We start from the raw sequence: 26,460 nt of genomic DNA on the forward strand, positions 1-26,460 counted from the left end.
TGAGTTTTCCAACCAAACAATCTCGACAACCATGATTGTGCATGTCTGTGTGGGTGTGAATCGAGTCTTTGAGGTTTGCATATTCATAGAGATTAAAACCCCTCGTGCAGAACTGACATTCCTCCATATGTCAACTGTACCAAGTGAGCACTGAAGATGTAGTTATGTCACACAGCGTTTTCACATCTCAATCGCACAATCAAAACCTAAAATATCAGTCAAATGAAGGACATGATTTATAACACAAATAAGGCAGCATTTATGGTAGGTATTCATCAAGGTGGTGTAGCAGTGTGCAGCTGCGTGTAAAGCTGCCCAGAGGAGGACGCTAGAGAACTGACAAGACTGGGGTTTGGTTAGAGTCTGGTCCTGTCTCATCTAACATAAAGGTTTGAGCTGGGGGAGGGCACATTAATTGGTCAATGTGCATTGAGGAAAGAGAGGGTAGAGGTTCTCTTCTCCTCAACTACCTCAGAATCAGTCACATAGGTCTTATTGGGGTGGAGACTTCATTTTTTCCCCGCTGGTGTTTTAGGGCTGGGGGTCTTCTTGGAGATTGTGGGGATTTTGGAGGGTTTGGCCCCAGGCCGGCGAGGGGTGTCTGAGGTATCGGAGCAAGCTGAGCGGGTCTCCATGAGTTCAGAGGTGTCTGAAGCGTCGCTGCCCCTTCGGCTGCTGGCTCGACTTCCCGCACGACTTCCTGCTCGACTGGCTGGGCCACTCGTAGAGGACGGAGTGCGTTTAGTGTCTAATGAAGGAAGAAGATGGTTAATAGCTTATGTAATTAGTTAAAGTTTAAGCTAATAGGTTTTAAGGTTTAGAAGTACAGTAACACATCTTAAGGAAATAAGGACATAACATGTTTTGAGGAGAACCACACAAAAACAATAAACAAAGTGCTAATATTTGCTATTAACAGTGATGGGAAGTAACTAACTAAAAATAGCATTAAAATATAAAATATTTTCAGTAGCGTGACAGTAGCTAAGCTGTTTTAAAAGCAGTGTAGCTTTTCTTGTAATGAGTTACTTTATCCAATAAGTACTGATTTTATGGCATAATGTTTGCACACAGAGCCAGAGCAAAGCCATCAAATGCACTCTCTTAAAATCTCTCCTCTCGATCAAATATCATTTGGTTGTCACATTCATTTTAGAAAATTGGTTGGTATGGAGGGTTTAATGAATAAGTTAAAAAAAAAAAAGTCAGTGTGTACTATTTTTTTTGACTGTATAATTTTTTTCCCCCTCAGTTTTATGTAGCTGTATTTAGTGTATATAAATGTTATAATTTTATTTTATCATTTTTAATTTTCTAAAAATACTGCCCCCTTAATACCGTCGTAGTTAAATTATTTTGGATATTTATTTCTGTATTTAATGTTTATTATTTTTTACATTACATATGTTTACATATTTATATTTTTATATAAATTATATATTTTTTATATATATATATATATATATATATATATATATATATATATATATACATATACATATACATACATACATACATACAAATATACACACACACATACACACACACACACTGGCGGCCAAAAGTTTGGAATAATGTACAGATTTTGTTGTTTCGGAAGGAAATTGGTATTTTAATTCACCAAAGTGGCATTCAGCTGATCACAAAGTATAGTCAGGACATTACTGATGTAAAAAACAGCAACATCACTATTTTAAAAAAGTCATTTTTGATCAAATCTAGACAGATCCCATTTCCAGCAGCCATCACTCCAACACCTTATCCTTGAGATCATGCTAAATTGCTAATTTGGTACTAGAAAATCACTTGCCATTATATCAAACACAGTTGAAAGCTGTTTGGTTCATTAAATGAAGCTCAACATTGTCTTTGTGTTTGTTTTTGAGTTGCCACAGTATACAATAGACTGGCATGTCTTAAGGTCAATATTAGGTCAAAAATGGCAAAAACGAAACAGCTTTCTCTAGAAACTCATCAGTTAATCATTGTTTTGAGGAATGAAGGCTATATAATGCTTGAAATTGCCAAAAAAACTGAAGATTTCATACAAAGTTGTACACTACAGTCTTCAAAGACAAAGGACAACTGGCTCTAACAAGGACAGAAAGAGATGTGCAAGGCCAGATGTACAACTAAACAAGAGGATAAGTACATCAGAGTCTCTAGTTTGAGAAATAGATGCCTCACATATCCTCAGCTGACAGCTTCATTGAATTCTACCCGCTCAACACCAGTTTCATGTACAACAGTCAAGAGAAGACTCAGGGGTGCAGGCCTTATGGGAAGAATTGCAAAGAAAAAGGCACTGTAAGGTGCATGAGAAGTGCCCGACAAGACAGCCACATCTATGGCAAGTGCTACAGGAAGCGTGGGGTGAAATGTCACCTGAGTATCTGGACAAACTGACAGCTAGAATGCCAAGGATCTGCAAAACTGTCATTGCTGCACATGGAGGATTTTTTGATGAGAACTCTTTGAAGTAGTTTAAGTAATATTTCATGTTATTAATGTCCTGACTATACATTGTGATCAGTTGAATGCCACTTTGGTGAATAAAAGTACCAATTTCTTTCCAAAATAGCAAAATCTGAACATTATTCCAAACTTTTAGCCGCTAGTATATATATATATATAAAATAAAATAATTTATGGTTTTTAATTTTGTAAATATATTGCACCCTTAACTAACTTCTAATAGCTTAATTCTTTCTGACAATTATTTGCTTTATTTAATGTTAATTACCTTTACATTGCATACATTTACATACCGGTATATATATTTTATTTTATTATATACACACACACACACACACACACACACACACACACAAAGTATATATATATATATATATATACACACACACTACCAGTCAAAAGTTTTGAAACACTTATTCATTCTTTATTATAATTTTTTTCTTCACATTTTAGAATAATAGTAAAGTCATCAAAACTATGGAATAACATAAATGGAACTATGGGAATTATGTTGTGACTAAAAAAATCCCAAATAAATCAAAACTGTGTTATATTATAGCATCTTCAAAGTAGTCACCCTTTGCCTAGAATTTGCAGAAATGTACTCTTGACATTTTCTCAACCAACTTCTTGAGGTATCACCCTGGGATGCTTTTTAAACAGTATCGAAGGTGTTCCCATCTATGTTGGGCACTTATTGGCTGCTTTTCTTTATTATTTGGTCAAAGTCATCAATTTCAAAAACTTTTTTTTTTAAATTAAATTTTAGTTTTATAATGAAATAAATTAATATGGTGGCACAATTATATTTTTGTCTACAAAACTCATTTCAAACATTTAAGCATACACCTTCAGATCAAAAGATTTTTAAGATCATGAGAAACATTTCAGTCAAGTATTTCAAAACTTTTGACCGGTTGTGTGTGTGTGTGTGTATATATATATATATATATATATATATATATAATTTATTTTATAATTTTTATATTGCCCCCTTAAATGGCTTCAATGTAGCTAACTACTTTTGGCTAGTAGCCTGTAGTTTAGCTAAATAATTACTTGACAACTTGAGTAACTTGACTGCAGTTTAACTACTTTAATTTATGATTAGCTTTTCAAAGTACAGTTTCAAAGTAGCTCCCCCAACACTGGATATTAGAAAACTTTTTTTTTTTTAATCCTCCTTTTAGTAATGAATGCATTGAAGTAGGGACCTAAGTGAAGAGGTACATGGTTTCATACCAGCTCGTCCAGGTTTAGCAGTGGTTGGTGTGGTTCCACCGTTCTCACCAGTCAAGGAGCCTCTGCTGGAATGAAAGGTTGGTCTCTTTAGTTTGGATGAGGAGCCTCCCTATTAACGAAAAGAGAAAGTTTATTAAATTACAACAGGGCAGATCTACCAATTATTCTGATCCAGATAAAAAAAAATTTCACAGAAAAATGTTGTACAATTTAGTAAGTGGACTTTGTTTTCCATTTGTTTTACAAACAGGAAACCAGACAAAACATCCATCTTATCTCATCTACATTCTACCAGAAGATCTACGGTGATCGGGATGAATGAAAACAGTCAGACATGAGACCATTCAACAGAATAATTCTCTTATGAACATGCAAATTACAGCAAAGGTTTTTCAACTAGGTTTTTAACTATGTTTTCAACTATGCTTTTGTCTTTTACATATTTTACATATTTAAGATGTTTTGCTGTGATTTTCTTTGGGCATGTATTCAGACTAAAACAAAAACCCTGCCAACACTATCAGCAATATATGTGGCCATCAGACTTAATACACTGTAATCAAAATGAACAATTTCTTACTATAATTAGATCTCACTACATCTTAAAATGGTGGTGAGTCGTTCACCACAATTCTTTCCCATTTTGTGTTGGTAGGATCGCTATATTAGACTGCTGCTTACAGTATCTGTTGTCATTTGGAGGCCTCCGCACTTAAAGATTGTACTGTTAGTGTGTTAGGGCACTGGGGTAGGGTAGTGTGTTACCTCATGCCCAGGGGTCTGGCCGTGTTCTGGGCAGGACTGGCACTTGGTTGGAGTTGGAGTTTTACTGTGTGCCAGCCAGGGCTTGGCATAGCCACGAGATTGGGATTGGGAGGACTGGGAAATGGGGCAGCGAAAAGGACGAAAAAGAGTGGAGTAGCAAAGCAGTGGGAGGAAGCCAGTATAATCAGAAATTGAGCAAAGTTGAGGGAAGTAAAGCAGCATGGCAGAGCGTAGTGTTTTATAGGTGGAAATGAGCACAAACAGGAAGGAAGAGTGGCACATTTTGGAAAGTGAGGGGAGAAGGGACAAAAAGACAAAGAACAAATAAAAATCTCACAGAAGACAATATGATTCTGACATGCAGACACAACAGCGACCATGCTTTGATCCCAAAATAACAATGGAAACAAACAATCAGTGACAGAGAAACCATCCACCAAAAAGTAGACATGACAAACAATGTTGATTTCAAAGCATTTTAAGGTCTAGTGACAATCCGATATAATCTGTTGATATTTAGCCATTTTGAGATTATTGGCATCAGATGATAAACATACCTGCTTGGCATATTAACTGAAGTGATAGATAATGCACATTGTAAGTTCTTAAAAAAATTATTTGTAAATTTAGAGTAAATATTAAGTGAAATCAGTGTTATGGTAACATTTTACAATAAGGTTGTATCTGTTTACATGTTAACTACATTAATCTATATGAACTTACAATGAACAATACTTTTTCAGCATGTATTAATCTTGATTAATGCTTATTTCAACATATATTTGCATAGATTACCATTAGCTAATGCACATGAACTAACAAATAAACAATATAATTTTATTAATGCACATTAACCAAGATTAATAAATTCTGCAAAAAATATTGTTCATTGTTAGTTCATAAGTAGTTATGTTACCTAACGAATTAACTAATGTTAACAAGTACAACCTTATTGTAAAATGTTACCAGTGTTTTATATATATATATATATATATTTAATTAATAATAATAATAATAATAATAATAATAATAATTGTGGCAGCGGGGGCATGGTCGAGCGCCCATCCAGAGAGAGAGAAAGCGGTAAGGGCGCTTAAACCTGAGCTTAATTATGTCTAACACCTGTCTCTAATTCCAGTGAGCTTGGGGAGAGCGACATATAAACAGCCACGCCACTGCCAGAAGAGGGAGAGAGAGTCTGGTACGAGAGTCTCACAGTGAAGCTACAGAGTTTGTGACGCTACAGAGTTGTGATAAAGACTTTGTGATGATTAAAAGGCTGTGACACTAAAGAGTTTGTGAAGCTGAAGAAGTTACTGTGCCAGTTGTGACTGTGTTATCCCTAGGTTTGTGATTAAAAGCTCACCTGAGACCTGAACCTTCCTGTCCCAGTGACCTCATTCCCTCACAATAATATATATATATATATATACACACACATACACACATTCCAATTTTTAGGGATGATCTGTGTACTAATTCTGCCACATAATATTTTTCTTATGATCTAAGACATATTAAGCTGCATGAAACTGACTTCTGTAAATGCTGACAATGTTTAACATCCAGATACAATGTCATGAAAAGTATATCTAACAGTCCACATGGTGACAAAGAACTTTCAGCACGTATGCTTTGCAAGAATAACTAATGTGCGTATTGTACATAATGTATTGTATTGATTGTGATTTATGTATGATTAAAGTGCAGCAAGAAAAATCTATGAGACAGAGGCAATCTTTTCTAATGTTCTTTTCACATTATAGATCACGCTAATAGCTAGTTTCTGTTACAATATCAATCTAGAGCGTTAAGACATTTGGAAATGTGATTCATACATGAAGTTAAGTAAGATATGTAAGGTTATGTTAATGATGGAGTCAGTATCCATACCACATCCCGAGACTTACCCTTGTGGAGGCTGTGGGCGTGGCGGGTGCGGAGGGCACAGAGGCGCAACTGTGGGCACTGTGTGATGCTGATGAAGATGAACGGGTGGGTGAAGCCGTGCGCGATGAAGGTTTGGATCGTCGACCCCGGGACCGGAAGGCCGCCAGACCCTGCGTGGCTCCTTCTGGAAGAATGAACTTTTCCCGAAGCTCCAGGTTAGTTCGTCCACGAGCTGCAGAAGATGAGGGACAAGGGGAAAACATTTTAATAATCTGACTGGACAGAAAAAACATTCATCAGGCGCTCAGCAATGATTCCTCAGGTTTACTGCTTTGACTCAGTGCAGACACAGGGATCGTATTTTCACTTTAAAAGCAGTCAGTGTGCGTGTTGGACAAGATGCAGGGGATAACTGTGGAGAGAGTCAAAGAGCAAGCATCTCCAAACAAGAACTCACTCAAACAAAGCACAGCTTCCCTCAGCCCACAACGTAAACAAGTGCACACGCATAAACACTGTTAACAGACACCTGAGGCTCATGCCTGATTATGCTTCTGGCAAACATACATACTGCAAACCAACACAAGCCTTACAGAGCATTCTTAATAACAAAACAAACGCAGCAGCCTTTGCGCAACACACAGACCAGAGCAGCCAGATTTGATTAATAGCGAGGAACTTTTAACTTTAAAGGCACTTTAACTTTGAAATACACCAGGGACTCTTATTTTGAAATGTATAAGCTTCACATCTTCCAGCTGCTCATTCAAACAGATAAGGGAAATAAAATGTGCACTCCTACAATAATCTACAACATATTACATTATAAACAATTAAAAGTAAACATTCTCATATTTCATCAACACTATATCATCATCATCAACAGTTGATCTTTAGTGATAGTTTGTCATAAATTTCCGATATGGCTTAATGATTGTGAACATCTCTGCAACAGCCGGAAACACTCACAAGCCCCACGTGCTAGAAGAAAATACAACAGTGTCATGTTTTCACTCTCAAGGACGTAGCGCAAGCATTTATTTAATTAAATCATTTTCTTTTGAAGTTTGATCATATCACATTACGTCTTATCATGATTCCTGTCTTTCCACCCCCAAATTTAAAACCTCTTTAAATAAAAATGTAAACTTTTCTTGTTGATATTTAAGATATTTTTATGACCTTAAATTTTGGAAAACTGACTTTAAGTGACTTTTTAAGGATCCGCGGGAACCCTGCGTTTACTTGTTTATACTTTTTAATACTTACGTACAAATGAGAATACTTTTTTACTTTCACGCACGTACGTTTTTTACCCATAAAAAAAGTACCCATACTTCAAAGCTGAAGTATGTAACTTTTTCGGTGTTTAAATACTTTCTCCAATCCTAGCTTAATATGCAGAGACAGCCATAAGTAAGCCATTCATAGGTTAATTTTCTTTAAAATGGTAAACACTGTGTCTCTGTGGCGCTATAAAAATTCCTCTGTTTTGAGCGACCCATCTCAAGAGAGACAATAACACTGACTCGACCAATGGCCCGAGTTTGGAGCGGGACTATCTGTTTGTTTGATCGACGGCAGACGAGGGGCATATTCAGAAAGCTGTTTTGAAAACAATGTTTATTTTTGCAATTACGTTTTGTTGGCGCTTGTTTCGCAGAAATTACATACTTCAGCTTTAAAGAATAAAGTACCCATTCTTCAACTTATTTTATGACACAGCTCTCTGGAACTCTCTGATGCTGACTGGTCAATTGCACCATCCAACGGTCTGATATTTCTGGATAATGACCGCACATCTAGGGATAAAGTGATATCTTACTGGTCATCCGGTTAGACCATCTTTTCTACTTCTCATATCACGCTGCAATCTTTACAAGTAAGCTAATAAAGTAATTTGAACTCAAACCAATATTTAATGTCCATTTATTTATTTATTTTTCAAGTAGTCTTGTAATAAGCGATATAATGAGCAGTTAGGCAGTCATATTTGAACTCTGACGCAAATCAGAGGTTCAATTCAGTCATTTCTGGAGACTTCACGGTCTCTTCTCACAAAATAATGTAATTTCAACTCAAATCAATATTTCATATCCAATTATTTATTTAGTTAGTACCCGCGTCTAGGTCCTGACCACCCTATCAGGGCTTATTGTGCGATAATGACCATAGATTATCCCTTTTATAATTTCTCTGTACTTGTTTTGAAAAAAATATTGGGTTAAATGCTGCTATTCCTTCGAGTTATAGAACTTTCTAGTTGTTTCTAGTTTTATTAGTAGTATTTTGTAAATGTATCTGTTTTTTGTTTAATGCCTTTTTTAAGTTTAATGCTATCACACTAATGCAGTTCCTTATTGCTGCTGTGCCAGATAAATACTGCTCTGATTGTAAAAATAATATATGTTATCAGATGATATTTATGTCATATAATTACAAAGATACAGCCCCCTTAAATGGCTTCAATATAGTAAGCTACTTTTGCTTATAGTGTAGCTGAAAATTGCTTCAGAAGGCTAGATTGACTGTAGTTTAACTAATTAAAATTATGAGTAGCTTCACCAACACTGCAAGACACCTACTTTTCCATCAAATCAAGTAACAGCAGGGCTGTTGATAATGCTGCACCATATAATTTCCTCCCCACAAGCCAGGTGGGGCCCAGTAATTCATTTCTCCATGCGTAATGGTTCTTTAAGAGCCGCTTCAAACAATTAAAAACCCAGGCCTGGCCACACCCAGGGTCCTGGATGCTTTTAATTTGCAATATATTCATCCAGGACACACATGAAAGGAATAAAGCCCAGGCCTGGCCAAACTGGTTTGAATGGTTAGCATGATGCTAGCTGACACATAAACACATCCTCACACACTCCACATACAAAGACACAGCTGTGATGGAATGGACCCAAAGCTGAACAAAGGCTTTAGAGGCTCAGAATGGAATAGAAAGACAGATGTTGTTAAACAGGAACAGAATTAAGAGAAGAGAAAGGAAAGAAGAATGAGGTACCTCTGCAGCAGAAATAGCCAGGAGTGACTGTCACTGAGAGACACAAGAGACAACAAGAAAACACACATTCACACAAACCAAGAGAACCAGTCACATACGTGCACACACACATTCTGCTGACTAAAGGGATAGTTCACCCCCAAAATGTTTTTTTTTAAATCATTTACTCACCACCATGTCATTAAAAACCAGTATGACTGTATCTTCTATGCAACACAAAATTAGAAATTTAGTAGAATGTCTAAGCCAGGGGTTTTCAAACTGGGGTCCGGGGGTGCTAGGGGCTCCGTGGAAAATTTCAGAGAAAGAAAAATTGTTAAATTTACCGAATCTTACATTATTGCCATTTATGTTTAATCAATATGTTTCTCCTTAGGTTTATACATTTAACATTACTCAATTATTGGGTAGAAAAAGATATGCTGTTCACGTACTACAAAGTAGCCTAAATATTTTCCAGATAATTAAGAGACGCATTTAAAAAAAAAAAAAAAAAACAATAGGCAGATTCCAATATGTTGCCTCTTACCTTATTGTGTCATCAGATCACAGTTTTGCTTAGGAATTATGCTTTAAAAATTTACAGAGAGGTACAAATGCTATTTTATTGTTCTAACAAGAACAATTTCCATTGAACATGGATTGAATCTGTTAAATGCATGACATTTTAAACATTTAAAGAGAGCAATGAAAGATAAATACAAGACTAAAAATAACAAAGGTCTAAAATATTTCTGCAGTTCTGTTTTTTGCAGTTCTAAACAGTACAATTCACATTTTACATATGACAGAACAAATTAATATGATTTATTCAACATGTTTTACTTTTTCATTTAATTTGGTAGGTATTTCTTTATATTACACAGAGAAATGATTATAAACTCAATACAATGCAATCAATTTACATAACTGTAAATAAACCATTGGTTTTTCATATCAGCGTTTTCATGCTTATGTAACCATAAAAAATTATGGTTGATATTGGCGGTTTATATGAATGGTCAATAACTGGCCTATACATTGGTACATCCCTACAGATAATATTTAAAAAATGTATTTTTGCTTTAGTACAATAACAATATAAAAGCTAAATATTTAAACTGTCTTAATAATAATCACACTAAAAATATTTCTTTTCTTTTTTTTCTGGTCTTTATACACAAAAATATAGCAACCTTTATATATTTTAGGAGTGGTCTCTCGCAAGGTTGTTGTCATATTTGGGAGTCCTTGTCATCAAAAAGTTTGAAAACCCCTGGTCTAAGTTGCTCTTTTTCATAAAAATAAAAAAAGCATAATAAATGTAGTCCATATGACTTGTGCGCTATATTCCAAGTCTTCTGAATCCATATGATAGCTTTGTGTGAGGGAAAGACTGAAATGCAAATCGTTATTCATGGTAAAACTTCCCCTTGGTCATAACTCTCAAATCTCTTTTGTGCTAGTGTACATTTAGACATGGCATATTTAGATATATCACGCCAGGATTGACGTCAATGATGTCGAACATCATTGGTTCTTGCATCTTATGTGACCAATTTCCATTGGTGTCAAACCTGCCATGGAATGTTACAATGTTTGCTCAGCTCCAGTCCCCATTCTTTTTTTGTGTGTGGAAAAGAGCAGCTTAGACATTCTGCAAAACATCTTCGTTTGTATTCCATGGAAGAAAAATAATACCGGTCTGGAATGTAATTAAAGTTTGTAAATGATGTTCATTTTTTTAGCCTAATGTTACTTTAAGACCTCCTGTCTTTCATCATAAGCCCAATCTGTGAAATAGAAATATGCTTAAAGTTTCTTTAATTTGTGCAGGAATTTGTGCTTAAAATGCAGGAAACGATGTTAACAACATAGCCAGTGTTCTCAATGTGCATTACCAGTTCATAACAAGCTCCAGGCGTGAGGGAGGGGGCCAATAGTTTAGTGTAACGGTCAGCAAAGCAACAAAGGACCAAACAGGGTGTAAGTGAAACAGAGAGGGAAAAAGAGGGAAACCAAATGAGAGAAAAAGAAGAATATCCAAACGAGAAGGAGAGAGAAAAACCCAACCTATGCGAGATGATATGGAGCTGCTGGAGTCAGAACGGAGCATTTTAAGTCCTGGATGTTGCACTGGGGAGAGAGAAAGAGAGATAGGGGACGGGGCAGAGAATGAGGGAGGGAGAGACCTAAGGAACATGCATCATGCACTACAATTGAGAAAAAGGATGAACAGGAGAAAGAAAGATAGAAAGGGCCAAATATAAAGGCCATGCATATAAAGACAACCACAGTGGGAAAGAGTAAAGGAAGTAATTGAGGAGTGATAGAAAATGAGATGAGAGCAAATAGGTACTGAGAGAGAGGACACTCACAGTATGGAATGGGGAAAAGAGTGAAAGATGTGAAAAAGTGATAAAAGTCTTGAGAGGACAAGGAATAATTCTACAAGTGTTGATCTGAATGGTCTGTGAGTGTTTAGTACTTTCTGGAATCTTCTTTGGATATGCGGCTTTTTGTTTCATGAATCTAAAGAGCAAATTTCTTCTGTAGTTATGATTCCAGCGGTCATGTGTCAGACTTACCTCGGCAAGGGTCGTTCTTGACCAGGAACTCATCCAACGCCATCCATCCACCTCCGACCCGAACCATAACGGTACTGCGCAGGATTCGCACAAGACGCAGCTGCTGTGAGTCTCCAAACTGAGGAAGGAGAGAGTGGAGAGGAAGAATGGAGGAGAAGAATGTGATATATTTGGGAGGGAGGGAAGAGAATAAACAGATAGAAAAAGTATTAAAACTGTATAATGTTTTGTAATGGAACAGTTCACCAAATAATGAAACATATGCTGTTATTTTTCAGTGGAACACAAAAGAAGGCTTTTTGGAGAAACTTCACACAGCTCTTTTCCTTTTTGGAGCTTAACAGATGTGGTCACTATGAACTGTTGTAGTATGGAAAAGAGCTGCACAAAGATTCTTCAAAATTTCTCCTTTTGAGGTCCAAAAACTAAAAATAAATTAAAGCAGAATTGGGATTTAGAATTACATACAAATATTAATTTCTGGGTGAAATTTTCCTATATTATCATATTCAAATTAGTTAATTATACTAAATATGTTGTAAAGCACCATGCAAATCAAAAGAAATCACAAAAAACACATTTTTATTTTTTATTTGATTAACATTCACGATTGCCCAACTAAACCCCATCTCTACAATAAACACCAAACCATAGCAATTCTATGAATATATATATATATATATATATATTGTTTTTTTTTTCCAAAGAATTACATTGGTTTTATGTTTATTTTTCGCTAAGTAAAATTATAAAAAAATATATATATATTATTATCGGCCACTGAAAAATTCTCCTCCACCAAAAGCAAAAAAATTAATAACAGAAAGCCTGTAAATCTTAACCATTTCCTGATCATGATAAATCATTTTCATTAAAAATCAAGCACATCCCAACCACAGCACATGAGCTGAACCTTTGAAATCTGACCATGGGTTTGGAAGATAAATGCATTTAATATTTTGTCGATAGTACTGCATTTCCATTTTATCTCCCAGACAGGAAATTCCCACTATGAAAGCAGGGAAAGACTAAAGAAATCCCCATATCAGACAGAAGTCAAGAATGTGGGCTATCCACAGGGAATCCATAGCTAGCTCATGCAGAAACTGTCCTTGAGCACTGATTTAGATCTGGCTATCTTAGACACCCCAACATACAAGGCCAGGTTCTACAGTGGGAGCTCATAGGAACTGCGCAGAGGCAACAGATTTCAGAGAACATGTCACAAACACACCGGTCACTTTACCTGATTCCCAAGGAAGAACTACAATAAGTCCGGTGCACATGGAGGAGGAAGAAAACAAGGAGGAAGAAAAGAAAAAAGAGAGTGAACGAACAGATACAGACATACACAGCTTTTTAACACGCTTAAATATTTGTAACCTAATTCATAATATCTTCTGTAGGTACAATGATTAACTTCCTACAAAATATTCCTTATATTCCTTTAAATTAGCATATACAGAAGGAATGGAGATTGTGAGTATTTGTGGCCATGAGCAGGGTAGAGTGCCTGTGAATAATTGCTTGAAAAACACAACAAGACGTGTACAGCAGGTGAGGTAGGTAAAGAGACAGACAAAGAGACGGACAAACATCAAGACGGAGAGTTTGGAGAGTTAGCATCATAGATCCGTAGCCTGTGCAATGCAATAGTTAAGTTAGTAGACAGTCTTGTCAAAGATCATTAACTGATGATAATGATATTGCAGTATGAATGACTAACACAGTGACTGTGACTGCAGCAGCTGCAACTCCAGTCATTAGAATAATGAGTATTATGGGCTGATCATTAGTTAAGTGTTGGGAAGCACACACAACATACAACTCTGTTGTTGCTGTGAAGTGTTATTGCTAAAACACACAAAAACTGCCAATACACTTTTAGCCCAAAAAGGTTGGGCCATCCTCATGTAATTCAAAGAATGTAATGCTGGTTAGAGTCATAATATTACAATGGCAAGCTCAGTGATGATCTGAATGAGAAGGTGTGGTGATTACATGACTATGATGAGCACTGCTCTCAAATCCCTTAATATACATATTAAATCAAAACAAAATTGTGTAAAGTTTAGAGTTAGATATTAGAACTCTGACTTGACTATTGCTTTTGGGCTTTACTGAAGTGTTTATTTCTATAATCTCACCCTATACTTGTTCTCTCCGATCTGTTCCACCTGAAACCTTTTGGCACACTTGCACTGGGCCACTTGTCTGGTGACCTGTAATAGAAAAATGATTATTTAGTTTGGATTCAAATGAATCAAAACTTCATACACTATATTACAAACTGCATTTTCTCATTATTGTCCATACCTCATCTTCAATCTTATCAGCATCTGTAGTGGGTCTGTAAGCGTCTTTGTTGGGGTGCAAAGCTGCCACAAATTCGTAGTAATCAATGTAGCCATCACAATCACGGTCAAAAATATCAGCAACAGCTGTCATTTCCAGCTTGCTGGTGGGGAACTCTGCAACACACAACAAAGGGTTAAACTGCAATTAAAAACTAAAAAAGACAAAAATACTTAAGAGATGTGTTTGTGACCGTACTTGACGCCAAGATGCCATCAATAAACTCCTGGCGGGTGATCTTTCCATCCTGGTCCTTGTCAATGCGTCTGAAGAAGTCCATGACGCGAGACTTCTTGTGGTTCATCCAGCGCATGTATTTTTTTCTCCATACATCAAAGTCAAAGTTGGCAAATTCTTTGAGCTGGAGACAGAGAAGGGTTGTGAGATGAGGTAGGCAGCTCTCACCTTCTGTTTAGATGAGTGATTTTGAAATCACTTATTTTATTAATTGTAAAATACAGACTGGGACTGGTTTTTGTGTAATTTAGTGTTTGTAAAATAGAAGCAGTACCTCCTCTAGTCTGTCGAGGGCGTCATTGAGTTTGCGCTGACGATCAAGTGCAAGCAGCCACACCTGTTGCCAGCGGGAGCAGAGCTGGATGAGGCGAGGGTTACCGCCAGTTACCTGTACTGAATGCTGTTGTTGCTGATGCTGCTGGTGTTTTCCTGTGAGAAGGACATAGAGAAACCTAGATGCTAAAACACAGTTTTAGGCATTTGTGAAATATGCTGTATAGTGAGGTTGTTTTAAAAAATAATGCCATGGATACTTTTTATTTAGTTATCTATTAACTTCACACATGTAGGTACAACTCTGCACAGTTTTTCAAGGTTGTTGGCAGATAGGTCATTTTGGAGAACTTGCCACAGTTCTCTATATACAGTATTTAGTCTGTCTCAATTGCTTCTGTCTTTTCATATAATCCCAGACTGACTTAATGATATTGAGATCTGGGCTCTGTGGGGGCCATAGCATCTGTTGCAGGACTCCTTGTTCTACATCTATTCTATTTCTATAAGGAATGTTTGGAAAGCTAAAATTGATAATTCCTATTTCCTATACACACTAAAGCATAAGATATAAAATAACCATCTTAAGACAAATGTTTTTGTAAAACATCTAATAAAAAGTGTGCACAGTACTGTATATAAAGATATATTGTGGAATATTTAGTATTTCCATGATACTTTAAGCATAAATGGTTTTGTGGTTGTATGCAGTGTGCGTGCAGCTGAAATAAAGTTTCTTACGAGTTCCTCTCCTCTCTGATAGGCTGCTGGGATGTTCTGCTGGTTTCCTCTTATACGTCTTTGTCACTTTGTCGACATCAGGTTGTTTCCGGGTCATTTCCTCCATAAACACCTGACAGAAGAAAACAACACTCAGGAATCTCTTTAAAGGGATTTTTCAACCAAATATTTTTTACTCACCCTCAAGCCATCTCAGATGTGCAAGACTTTATTTCTTCTGCAGAACACAAACAAAGATTTTGAGAACAATATTTCAGCTCTGTAGGTCTACACAACTTTGAAGCTCCAAAAAACACATAAAGCGACATAAAAGTAATCCATAAGACTCCAGTGCTTTAATCCATCAAATTTTGAAGTGATCTAATAGATTTTGGGTGAGAACAGACCAAAATATAACTTCTATTTCACTGTACACCTTGTCATTACAGCCTCTAGGCACGATCATGATTTCAAGCTCAATTACACTTCATAGTGCTTGACGCATGCGCAGATCGCTAGATGTAATCAAGCTTGTAATCATGATCTCCAAGGAGAGCACAGATGTCAAGGTTAATAGAAAAAATGAGTTATATTTTGGTCTGTTCTCACCTGATTAGAAGACATGGATTAAACCACTGGAGTCTTATGGATTACTTTTATGCTGCCTTTATGTGCTTTTTGGAGCTTCAAAGATTTGATCACCATTCGTTTGCATTGTGTGGACCTACAGAGCTGATATATTCTTCTAAAAATCTTGGTTTTCAGCAGAAGAAAGAAAGTCATATACATCTGGGATGGCATGAGGGTGAGTATAATGATGAGATCATTTTCATTTTTTGGTGAACTATCTCTTTAACACTTAATAATGAAAGTTATATTAAAAGACTATGGACCAATAATGGTGGAGTAAAGCAGGTGGCCCACCCACCTGATGCTCTGTGATTAGTGTCTTCAGTTGAGGGATGTCTTGTGGGAGCGGTTCAGTATCACGCTGCACCAGTGTGGTCTCCGCCCACTGTAGCCATGACAACAGTTCTTCCAACAGTGTAGCATTGTTGAGCAATTCAGTCAGAGCTGTCTCCAATCGCTGCTCGTGCTGTTTGGCCCACGTCAGCACCTGTAGAGCATGACAAACGTGGATATGTAATAACTAGATTGCTTTTGCTTAACACTAACCTATTTAACAATCAAACTACATAAAGAGACAGGCTAATGGCATAATTTAGATTTTCCCTGCCTTTACCTCTTCAAAGCGAGCTCTGATGATGGTGATCCAGTGTTTGATGGTGGTGATGCAGTCTGGGTGGCAGACAGCCAGTATGGCTTCACCCAAGCCAGCAGCTTTATTTACATCTACTCTCTTCTCCTCCACCGTCTGCATGAAGTCCCGGTGAGTGTGCAGCAGTGCCTGCAGTGTCTCTACCTCCTCTGGCAGGACGCCGTGGAAACGCAAAGTCTGCTCCGCCTCCGACAGCCACTCCAGTATTATCTGAACAGCTGTGCGGAACTCCTCTGCCTGCAGACAGAGAATGAGAGCGAAAAATAAATGGTGAGAAGAAAATATTAACCTTACTCTTCGTTTCATTGTAAATGTACCAAGAGCTGTCAGCCATACCTGTTTGAGAGCCTGTTGGAGGCGGGTCTGTTTTGAGACCGACAGGGCACAGACCGTTTCCCAGCGGTTGCTAAGCTCCTGAAGTTGAACTTTGACCCAGGCGGTGTCGTCCCGGCCAGTCTCCATCAGCTCTCGAGCAGAACGCTTCAAAGCCTGCACACTACTGGTCCTCTTTCCCAACTCCTTCTGGAAGGCCTGTGGAACAATAAATATAGAAAACACCACTTAGACACTCTACTTAGTGGTAATCTTATAATGTTCTTTCTACTGGGTCATAATTGTGATCTCTACAATCTATAATCTCTTATTCAAGGACTAAAATAATAACTATGTTTACATAGACACCAGAAAGCAGCTTATTGAGAAAAAGCAGTGTTCCGGTTTACATGCACTGTATAAGCAGCATACTCTTTACTCCCATATACATGAGGCTCGGTCACGTGAGCATGTATAAGGTAAGCAGCTTTCTTCACAGCAACCCGTGTGTAAATAACAAACATGGTATCTGAGAAAGACTGTCTTGAAAATGCAGCTGCCAGATTGCTGATTAGAACCAAGAAATATGATCATATTAGCCCCATTCTATCGTCATTACATTGGCAACCTGTTAAATTTCATATTAATTTTAAAATTCTGTTAACTACATACAAAGCTTTGAATGGTCTAGCTCCACAGTACTTAAGTGACCTTCTGACATGCTATATTCCATCACGTTCATTACGATCGCAAAATTCTGGCTTGTTAATAATTCCAAGAATATCAAAATCCACAAAAGGAGGTAGATCCTTTTCATACTTGGCTCCTAAACTATGGAACAGTCTCCCTAACACTGTTCGGGATGCAGACACACTCACTCAATTTAAGTCTAGACGAAAGACTCATCTATTTAGCCAGGTACACACCTAATTTATCCATCAACTCACAATTAGGCTGCTTTAGTTAGGTCTGCCGGAACCAGAAACATCCATCATGATCTATAACTCTGCATAAAACTGAATGTCATCTACGCCCAACCTTGGGATTCATATCCCGAGGTTACCAGAGCCAGCCAGATCCAGCTCTGTTCCTGCTTGGTGTCGGACTCCACTGCTACGTGTCGCTGAAAGATGACGACAAACTACAGCCGGTGCTAGCCAGACATCACTTCAGAGGATGAACTGATGCCAACTCCAACTGTAAGACATCGGATACTTCATATACTACTGCCGAAAACTTGGACTTTGTATGGACCCAACCGAACATCACTGAAATGACCTGCAGGTTGAACTGTGATGCAACTCATTAATCTCTGCCTGCATCACCTTTGACTATTGATGGACTACACTCTTGAAATGGAATACATAGACCATCATTTAATTGCCAACAAAAGCCTTCATCAACCAACTAACAAAGGACAATGCATCAATGTGAACTTCTGCAGTTAATCCAGGATGGACTTCAAAGACATTAGTCATTAATCTTAAATTTGTTTGTTTGTTTCTTTAATTTTAAAACAATGGACCTTAACGCCTACTTAATTTACACATTTTAAACTATGACTTGCACTGCACACAAATAACTAATATTGGCATTATATTCTTGTTGTTTAGCCAGAGGGGAACTGGCCCCCACAGTGAGCCTGGTTTCTCCCAAGGTTATTTTCCTCCATTAACAAACATCTTATGGAGTTTTATGTTCCTTGCCACAGTCGCCTTCAGCTTGCTCAAAGGGGTTCTAAATACAATTATTATTTAATTATTTAATTTCTATGCACAATTTACAATCATATTTAATCAAACTACACAATGATCACTCTAAGACTTTATAGATAATACATTTTCATTTTTTGTTAATGCATTATTTCCTGTAAAGCTGCTTTGAAACTATGTGTGTTGTGAAAAGTACTATACACATAAAAATGACTTGATTTTATTTCCAGATATTCCAGAGATGTTGCTGTGTTTGTTTCCTTAACTTTCTATCGTGACCTGCAGTGGAACTGCACTGCAATAGTGGGGTTTCACTCTTACTTAAAACTCTGGGATTCCCCCATTGTATGAGCACATATACCCGAACGTGAGGGACCATCAATATTTTACATTGGTTTGTATAAATGGGTATAGTTTATAATGTATGTGCTTTTCCCACTGTACTCCCACAAATGTCTTTCCGCTTTGTTAACTTGTTGTTGGGCTCCATCGTATGACGTCTGTTATCCGGTCTATTTCAAGCACATGCGAACTCTTCAAGAACCTGTAACAATGGCACTTATGTATTTACATGACCACATAAGCTGTATTCTTCGGGAGAAACCTGGGCGTGTTAAACCATTTCTCTTAATCCCTTAAACAGCTTAAGGAAATCAGCGTTCTTGTTAACAAAGTTTCAGAACACGGCTTTCTGCAAAACCCTGGAATAAACCGTTTTCTAAATTGCATGTAAACGTGGTAAATGATACCAATCTGATCTGCCTAAAGAAACACTGAAAGCTGTTGTTAGTACCTTATGGGAGTCCATGAGGTTGGAAACCAGGTCCAGGTCTCCATGGACAGGCTGGTCCTCTGCAAGCTGAGGCTCCACACGGTACAGCCAGTCAACAAGAGCCTGGAGAGCCTCAGCAAACTGACCTGAGAACAACAGAGCTTCCTCCAACTTGTGTTGCCTGAGGAGGAGAGAAAAACACATTTAATACAAATGAAGAAAACATATCAAAGCAGGTTCTTGTTTTCTACTTTTATCAAAGGATGTCAATCATCAGTCATGATTACCTCTCCACACTCTTTCCACACACGGTGTCCCATTTGTCACGGACCTCACCCAACAAGTTGTCCAGTTTTTGTGTGTCAGCAGGTAGTGTGGCCTTATCTCTCATGGCCTTCCCAGAGCGCACTGTAGTGTCATACACTGGTTGCTTGGATCCAAGAGCCTTCTGGAACTCCTGCAGTACAGTACATAACAGATAGAGGGCATAAGAGACAAGTATAAACGTTTTCAGCATAATTGCATGTCCTACTCATACAAAACCCCAAAGCACTTTGATGCAAGCATGGTGTACCTTATGTTTGGCAAGCTGGATTTTAATCTTGTCAGGTTCATTGGAGATTTCCAATTCAGAGTCCAGCCTGCTCTCTGCCTCCTCCAGCCAGTCCGTCAGCTTCCTCCAGGCCTCATGGAACTAGAGAAGTGAAGAATGAAAAACGTCAGTGACAGAGAGAGACATTAATAAAGCAATGAAGAAAGGAAGAGAGTAAACGAACAATACCTGCTTGGCTCTCTTGCGGGCCTCATCCAAGTGCCGTCCTCTGTCCAGCGACCTATGCACCAGTTTGTCCCAGCGGGCTTGTACACTGAGCAGCAAGTTCTTGATAAGAACCACGTCCTGTTTGAGACTAGCAAACCGCAGTTGAGAGCCGGCCTTCTCCAGAGCCAGAACCTGCTCTCTGTGAGTGTTCACCTCATTTACAAACACCTGAAATATATAGGGATGATGCACACTGTCAAGCACCCAAGATACATAAAATGTAATACAATCCTGATTCAAAAAGGTGATTATGGATCCAGTGGTAAAAGCGTATAGATTATCCCTTGCAATAGATTTACCAGCCAAAGCTTTAATCAGTACAGCACAACTCCATAAACATCATTGCAACCTGATACTATAATAATCATGTCTACATAAAAATTAAGCGAAAAAAATAAAAAAATAAAAAAGTAATCAACATTTACTCCCCCACCTTGTGCTCATCTATCTGGAAGAGGACAGTGTCCAGAATGAGACTGGGTGGTTGAGCCATGTTGAGTGTCTGTTCTGCCTGAGTCAGCCAGTTTATAGTGTCCTGCAGGGAGGTCTGGAACCCTGTTGCCAGTGAGACGGCTTCCTCCAGTTTACCCTTTGAAGAGAGAGAGCGACAGATTGCTTTAGAATGGGAGACACAACATGACGCTTCACATAATTAATTAGCACTTAATTCCAATTACTGGGATCATAAAAACATAAACTCACCCTTCTGTCATCCATTTTGGCATTGAGACTAGCCCATTTGTTCTGCAGTAGGGCCAGGTTCTGTTGTGTCTGTGTGGTTCCTGGTCCAGCATCCTCCCCTCCTCTGGCCAGCAGTATGGACTCTCCCTTGTCCAGCAGCCGATGATACTGCTCACCTCTGTGGGTCAACTGAGACTGGAGCTCCTGCAGACAAAATAGAGCAAGATAAGTTGATAAAACCTTTTCATGTGCACTGATATGCTCTAATGATACAATGCAATTGAGTTAATCATCACATACAGTGCACATGTAGTATTTCCTGTCATCATCATTTATTTGTTATTTTTAGTACATTTATTTCTACGAAGAATTAACTTTTAAAGTAACAAAAAATAACGGTAACATTTTCTATAAAGCCCATATATATATAATGCACTATAAAGGCATTATAATGCATTAGTAATGTCTCATAATACACCTAAAGACAATCTTCTTGGGTGTAAACGCACCCGTATGTTACAAGTTTATGTTATGGCTGTTTATAAGAAGATATTGTTTTGTAACTTAAAGCAGGCAAAGACCACTTAAAATATAATCATTTGACTGTTACAATATACAGCACTTATACAATTAACTCTATTAGCTTCTGCTGTGTTAAAATTGGATGTTGCTTGTGTTATAATGCATTATACTCTAAAGTATAACTATGCATAGGGGAAGTCTTATAATGTGTTATAACTGTAGTTATAATTATTTATGAGAAGTTATAACTTATTATAAAGTGTATTATGAGACAATATGAATGGAGTATAATGCATTATAAATATGGGTTTCATAGAAAGTGTTACCAAAATAACTTTTAAACTCTTTAAATTAACAAACACCCCTGAAGTTGGGTCTATGCCCAAAGAAGGTTGTGAGACCAAAATGTTGCAGTTTAAACATAAATAAGCAATTCTGCAAGCTACATCAGTAAATTCTTACAATTAAATGAACTGAAACGTTTAAAGTCAAAACAATTATCCATTATTTAAAATTGCTTTAATATGATGTTTATTTGGTCTGCTATCTGATGGACAGCCTGCAGGTGAACTGTGTAAATGTACCATGTGTTGCTGCAGCTGCTCTCTGGCAGTCTCAGGCAGGCCACCTGTGGGTTTGGCAGCAGACAGCTGACTCTCTGTGCGTCTGAGCCACTGCAAAAACTCCTCCAGCTCTCCATGGAAACCCTCGGCCTGACAAAGAAACCATGCAGGGCAAAGACAATGAGCTAATTGACCTGACACCTGTACTACAATATTGAAGAGAGCCACTCTAGCTGGACAGTAGCCCTCCAGACTACATCTGTTTCATGGTACCTAGTTCAGTAGAATCCTTTGTAAAAAAAGATGTATTTAAGCCACTTAAATATGTATATTCACTTGCATTTGTGTTTTTATTGCTTCATTCAATAAGAGCTCTCTGTATAATGTATGTAACTAGTCCTTAAGTAATATATAAAAGCTTTATCATCAAATAAGAGTTTCTCACACACACACACACACACACACACACACACACACACACACTCACACACACACATGGTTACATTCGTAATGCTTTATTACTGAATTATTGCAAATTTACATTGAGTTCCTTGTTTAGATTGCCAGTGCATTTTGGTGATGTTTAAAAACATAATTTTGTTGTTTTTTGGGGGTCAAGAGTAAAAAACACTGTTGCGTGTCATCCAAACATAAAAAATACACAAAGCCCTATCACTCTTCATAAAATGTTAATGTGTTAACTACGAGAACTACTAATCACACTAATCTGTTGACAGCCCTAATATTAATATCTGCAGCACCTGTTGCAGACCAGCTTCCAGCAGTTTCTGTCTCTCGTCAGTCTTGAGCAGAAGATTCTTCCAGCTGCGGTTCAGTTCATCCAGCTGGTCTCTCAGGTGGTTGATCTCATCTCCAGGACTGGACTCCAGCAATTCGGAGCCAGCACTGTTTACAGTCTCCACAGTGGTCCGATGGGACAGCACGTCGTTTCTTAAAACCTACACAGAGAGCTTGATAAAGGGGATTTGCCTAAAGAAAGATAAAGCAGAGCACATGTAAATGAAGCCGTATGTACATACGTGATGCTTAGCCAGCTCGATTTCAATGGCCTTGGGGTCAGAGCTGATGGGCCGCTGAGTGTCCAGTGTAGCACGAGTGTGGCTGAGCCAAGACTGCAGCTCAGAGAGAGCATGCTGGAACTGACCTAAAGCCAGCAGAGCACCCTCTAGTTTGTGCTGGGGGAGAGAGAGAGAGGGACAAAAAGATAGACAAAATCAAGTCAGGATAAATAGAAAGACCATTTCCTGTTTTTCGTAACAGACTACAATGTAAACCAGGGGACTTCAACAGGGGATCCTCCAATTATTGTTTGCTCTCAAGCTAATTTTTGTGATATAATGAAAAAATTACTTGAACCAAAGTTAAAGAAGCTAAAGTTCAGCTAAATGTTTCCAAGTCCATCCCAGTCCCACAAAAAAATATATTAAGTAAAATTAAAGTACATGACTCTGTTTATCAATAATATTGTATTATTATTTTAATGGTTTTGCAATACAAGAATAATAACAAAGTATGTAAATTAGTGCTGTTAGTCGATAATTTTTTTGTTGTGATTATGGTAATCGCATACTTTTTCGCAGATAATTGTGATTAAGCGCAAATATGAAAAATGCTGAAATTTTACTCTAAATATACTTCTTTTCCTGTCAAAATTCATTTATTTACTTCTTAGGAAAGAAAACAAAATAATATGTAACAACGTAATACTTTATTAACATTTTCCAAACAAGGCCTTCCACAGTATTAAGATAGAAATGCACTAAAATAGCACTAATTTACATAACATTAAAAGTTCCCCAAGTCTAAGTGGGAGTTTGACTAATTGAAAGAACTAGTCTCCACGTAGGTTGCATATTCATTAAAATGGGCATTAAAACTTTTTAACTCTCATCCTTCACAATATTAATCACCTGGCAGACTGTCACTATCTGCTTTGTTACAGCAATCGTGAAGCCACGTTCATGAATAGCGTAAGGGCGTCAGTGCCAGCATCAAGCATCGCTTTGAACTCCACATGAAACGCGCTTGCAGACAAGAACGTCTGATTCTGCGTTTTGGTGATAGTTAAGACATCACATGGTTCTGTGGCAATTAAAATGTGCCTTACGGAGGCTGAAAAATACTTGATTTCCGTCACAAGTTCCATCTAGGCTTGTTTTGTACAACAAATAGCATTAAGAGCTCCTTTCCCTATCACTTTATCGCTGACACTAAACCACTGCTGTGTGTGTTCGTGGTGTGTGCGTCAGTGTAATGACTCCGGGCACACCCATCACAAAGGTTCCTCCCTTCCAACCAGTGTTTATGCTTTATTAATGGTTATATTGCTGAATAAATGCATTAATAGCGATTTAGAAAAACAAACGCCTTTAACTTTAGTCAATCGCTTGCGTTAACACATTAATTTTGACAGCTCAAATGTAAATACAAGTGGTACTACACACGTTATTACAGGACAGGTTTCAAACACAACACTCAGTCTGATATAATATGTTATATCCATGGCCTGGGTTGAGGATCTTTGCACATGAGGTAATTTGTTTGTGAATATAATGTCAAAAGTAGAATTGATTGATATAATAATAAAATATTCACTCTTTCCTCACCTGTCTGAGTGTGATCTTATCCACCAGGTTGTCCCACAGGTGGCGTAGCTCAGTGAGAGGCTCCTGTATCATGTCTCTGTCTGTTTGATCGGTCACTTTCCTGAGCAGCAGTTCTCCTTGGTGGCACAGCTTCTCCATGTCAATCTGCTGCTGGTACACCTCTACTTTGTATTGCTGTTTCATGTCAAAATACAAAGGGTCAAACAAATAAATACTTTTCTCAGTATGAGTTGAGTGATCAAAGTAGATAAGGGCCAATTCAGACCTTGAGCTCCTCGATCTGTTGTTTGACTGTGCTGAGGTCTGTCCCCACAGCTGGCATGTCACACAGTTTAATGACAGCATTGTCCAAGTAGTCAAACATGCCCTGAAAATACAAAGGGGAAGGATTGTGAACAGACAGTTGGCTTAACCAGTCAGGGTGGAGCTGGAGGTATCAGTAGAGTGATAGAGACCTGAAGAGCATCCTGGTACTGAACAGAAGCAGTCATTGCTTCCTCCAGTCTCTCCATTCTCTCTCTCCACGTGCGGTTCAAGCCCTCCCAGGCAGCATTCATCTAAAAGAGACAAAGGGCCACCACAAATTAACAACACATGGTTATATATTGTTTAAAATCTAAGTAAAATTGGGCATTCTCCTTGTGACTTTGTCATTCTTCTGTCCTCTTACCTCATCAATGGTTTTCTTGACCTCTGGTTTCTCTGTCTCTCCGCAGGCAAAGATGAGATCAGCTCCCAGTGTGCGTACAATCTCCAGTTCTTCCCTCAATCCATCCGTTTCTGCCTTAATGGCCTGTGTGTGAGAGGATAACATCATGGCTCCTTGCTGACCTATATCTTGGCACTTGTCCAACATTATTTTTTTCTATCTTCTTTAAAGCTGAAGTGTATTTGTTACATTGTTAATACCAACTTAACATGCAGAGACAACGATAGTTAAATTCAACTCTGGGGCTTTTTTGGGCTGCCGCCTGCAATTTTTCACACTCAAATTTAAAAGTTCACCATTTACACATACTGGGGACTAATTGCCAAAAATTGGTCTTATTATTTCAGAAACCCCCAAATAATAATAATAAAAAAAGCATTCAAAAATAATATTGTGTATGTTTACAAACTTATGTTGAATAGATTTTTTCCCTTACTTTGTAAGCATGTAATTCTGGTTTTGTTCACTTCATCTCCCTCCAAAAAGTCTTATTTTATTCCACTAGATGGCAGCAAGTACTAGAAAAAAGATTTTTTCCTCTATCACCTTGTAGGTGGTGCTCTGGCAAATTTTAGCCCTCACAGATGAGCTGGTACATAGACATTCAGTCTAATTTTCAGTTCACGCTCTACCCCCATTATTTCATGAAATATCTCGGCCTCTGAGTGAACTAGAAGCTCAATATAGGTGTCATTAGAAAGCAGAGATCCTCCCCTTTGTGATGACGTATATAACACTTCATCACCATTAGTCAATATCACATATTTCCGATGATTTGTTAAGCATGCTTTTCCTGTGGGCCGCATATTTTGTTCTGGACATCTAAGATATAACATTGGATTATTCACACAAGCAAGCTCACAGACAAGTAAAAAATTGGCTTATTTTTTAAAAAACTGTCTAAGGTAAACGCAGATATAAAG

General features: G+C 37.8%; 1 protein-coding gene across 17 annotated transcripts in view; it reads right to left on the bottom strand.

Annotated features, from left to right (window-relative positions):
- Positions 1-506: 506 nt before the first annotated feature.
- macf1a (microtubule actin crosslinking factor 1a) overlaps positions 507-26,460 on the bottom strand; it is a 217,384-nt gene continuing 191,430 nt past the window's right edge. For 10 of the 17 annotated variants that reach the window (XM_051670235.1, XM_051670237.1, XM_051670243.1 and 7 more), the window contains 28 exons: positions 25,499-25,621; positions 25,284-25,385; positions 25,094-25,195; positions 24,829-25,002; positions 23,242-23,397; positions 22,963-23,160; positions 22,223-22,351; positions 21,138-21,320; positions 20,869-21,024; positions 20,397-20,603; positions 20,190-20,309; positions 19,903-20,072; positions 19,637-19,796; positions 17,156-17,350; positions 16,784-17,056; positions 16,469-16,657; positions 15,562-15,673; positions 14,822-14,976; positions 14,509-14,671; positions 14,272-14,426; positions 14,103-14,177; positions 13,202-13,219; positions 11,956-12,073; positions 11,441-11,503; positions 6,393-6,604; positions 4,483-4,596; positions 3,718-3,826; positions 510-748 (listed from right to left, as the gene is read on the bottom strand). In XM_051670235.1, coding sequence (XP_051526195.1) covers positions 510-748; positions 3,718-3,826; positions 4,483-4,596; positions 6,393-6,604; positions 11,441-11,503; positions 11,956-12,073; positions 13,202-13,219; positions 14,103-14,177; positions 14,272-14,426; positions 14,509-14,671; positions 14,822-14,976; positions 15,562-15,673; positions 16,469-16,657; positions 16,784-17,056; positions 17,156-17,350; positions 19,637-19,796; positions 19,903-20,072; positions 20,190-20,309; positions 20,397-20,603; positions 20,869-21,024; positions 21,138-21,320; positions 22,223-22,351; positions 22,963-23,160; positions 23,242-23,397; positions 24,829-25,002; positions 25,094-25,195; positions 25,284-25,385; positions 25,499-25,621 — 4,170 coding nt within the window. Of the gene's footprint in view, positions 749-3,717; positions 3,827-4,482; positions 4,597-6,392; positions 6,605-11,440; positions 11,504-11,955; positions 12,074-13,201; positions 13,220-14,102; positions 14,178-14,271; positions 14,427-14,508; positions 14,672-14,821; positions 14,977-15,561; positions 15,674-16,468; positions 16,658-16,783; positions 17,057-17,155; positions 17,351-19,636; positions 19,797-19,902; positions 20,073-20,189; positions 20,310-20,396; positions 20,604-20,868; positions 21,025-21,137; positions 21,321-22,222; positions 22,352-22,962; positions 23,161-23,241; positions 23,398-24,828; positions 25,003-25,093; positions 25,196-25,283; positions 25,386-25,498; positions 25,622-26,460 lie in introns of all 17 variants that reach the window. The other 7 variants (XM_051670242.1, XM_051670228.1, XM_051670244.1 and 4 more) reach the window with 5 other exon arrangements.

The sequence above is a fragment of the Myxocyprinus asiaticus genome, chromosome 34 (assembly GCF_019703515.2).
Source record: "Myxocyprinus asiaticus isolate MX2 ecotype Aquarium Trade chromosome 34, UBuf_Myxa_2, whole genome shotgun sequence".
Lineage (NCBI taxonomy): Eukaryota > Metazoa > Chordata > Actinopteri > Cypriniformes > Catostomidae > Myxocyprinus > Myxocyprinus asiaticus.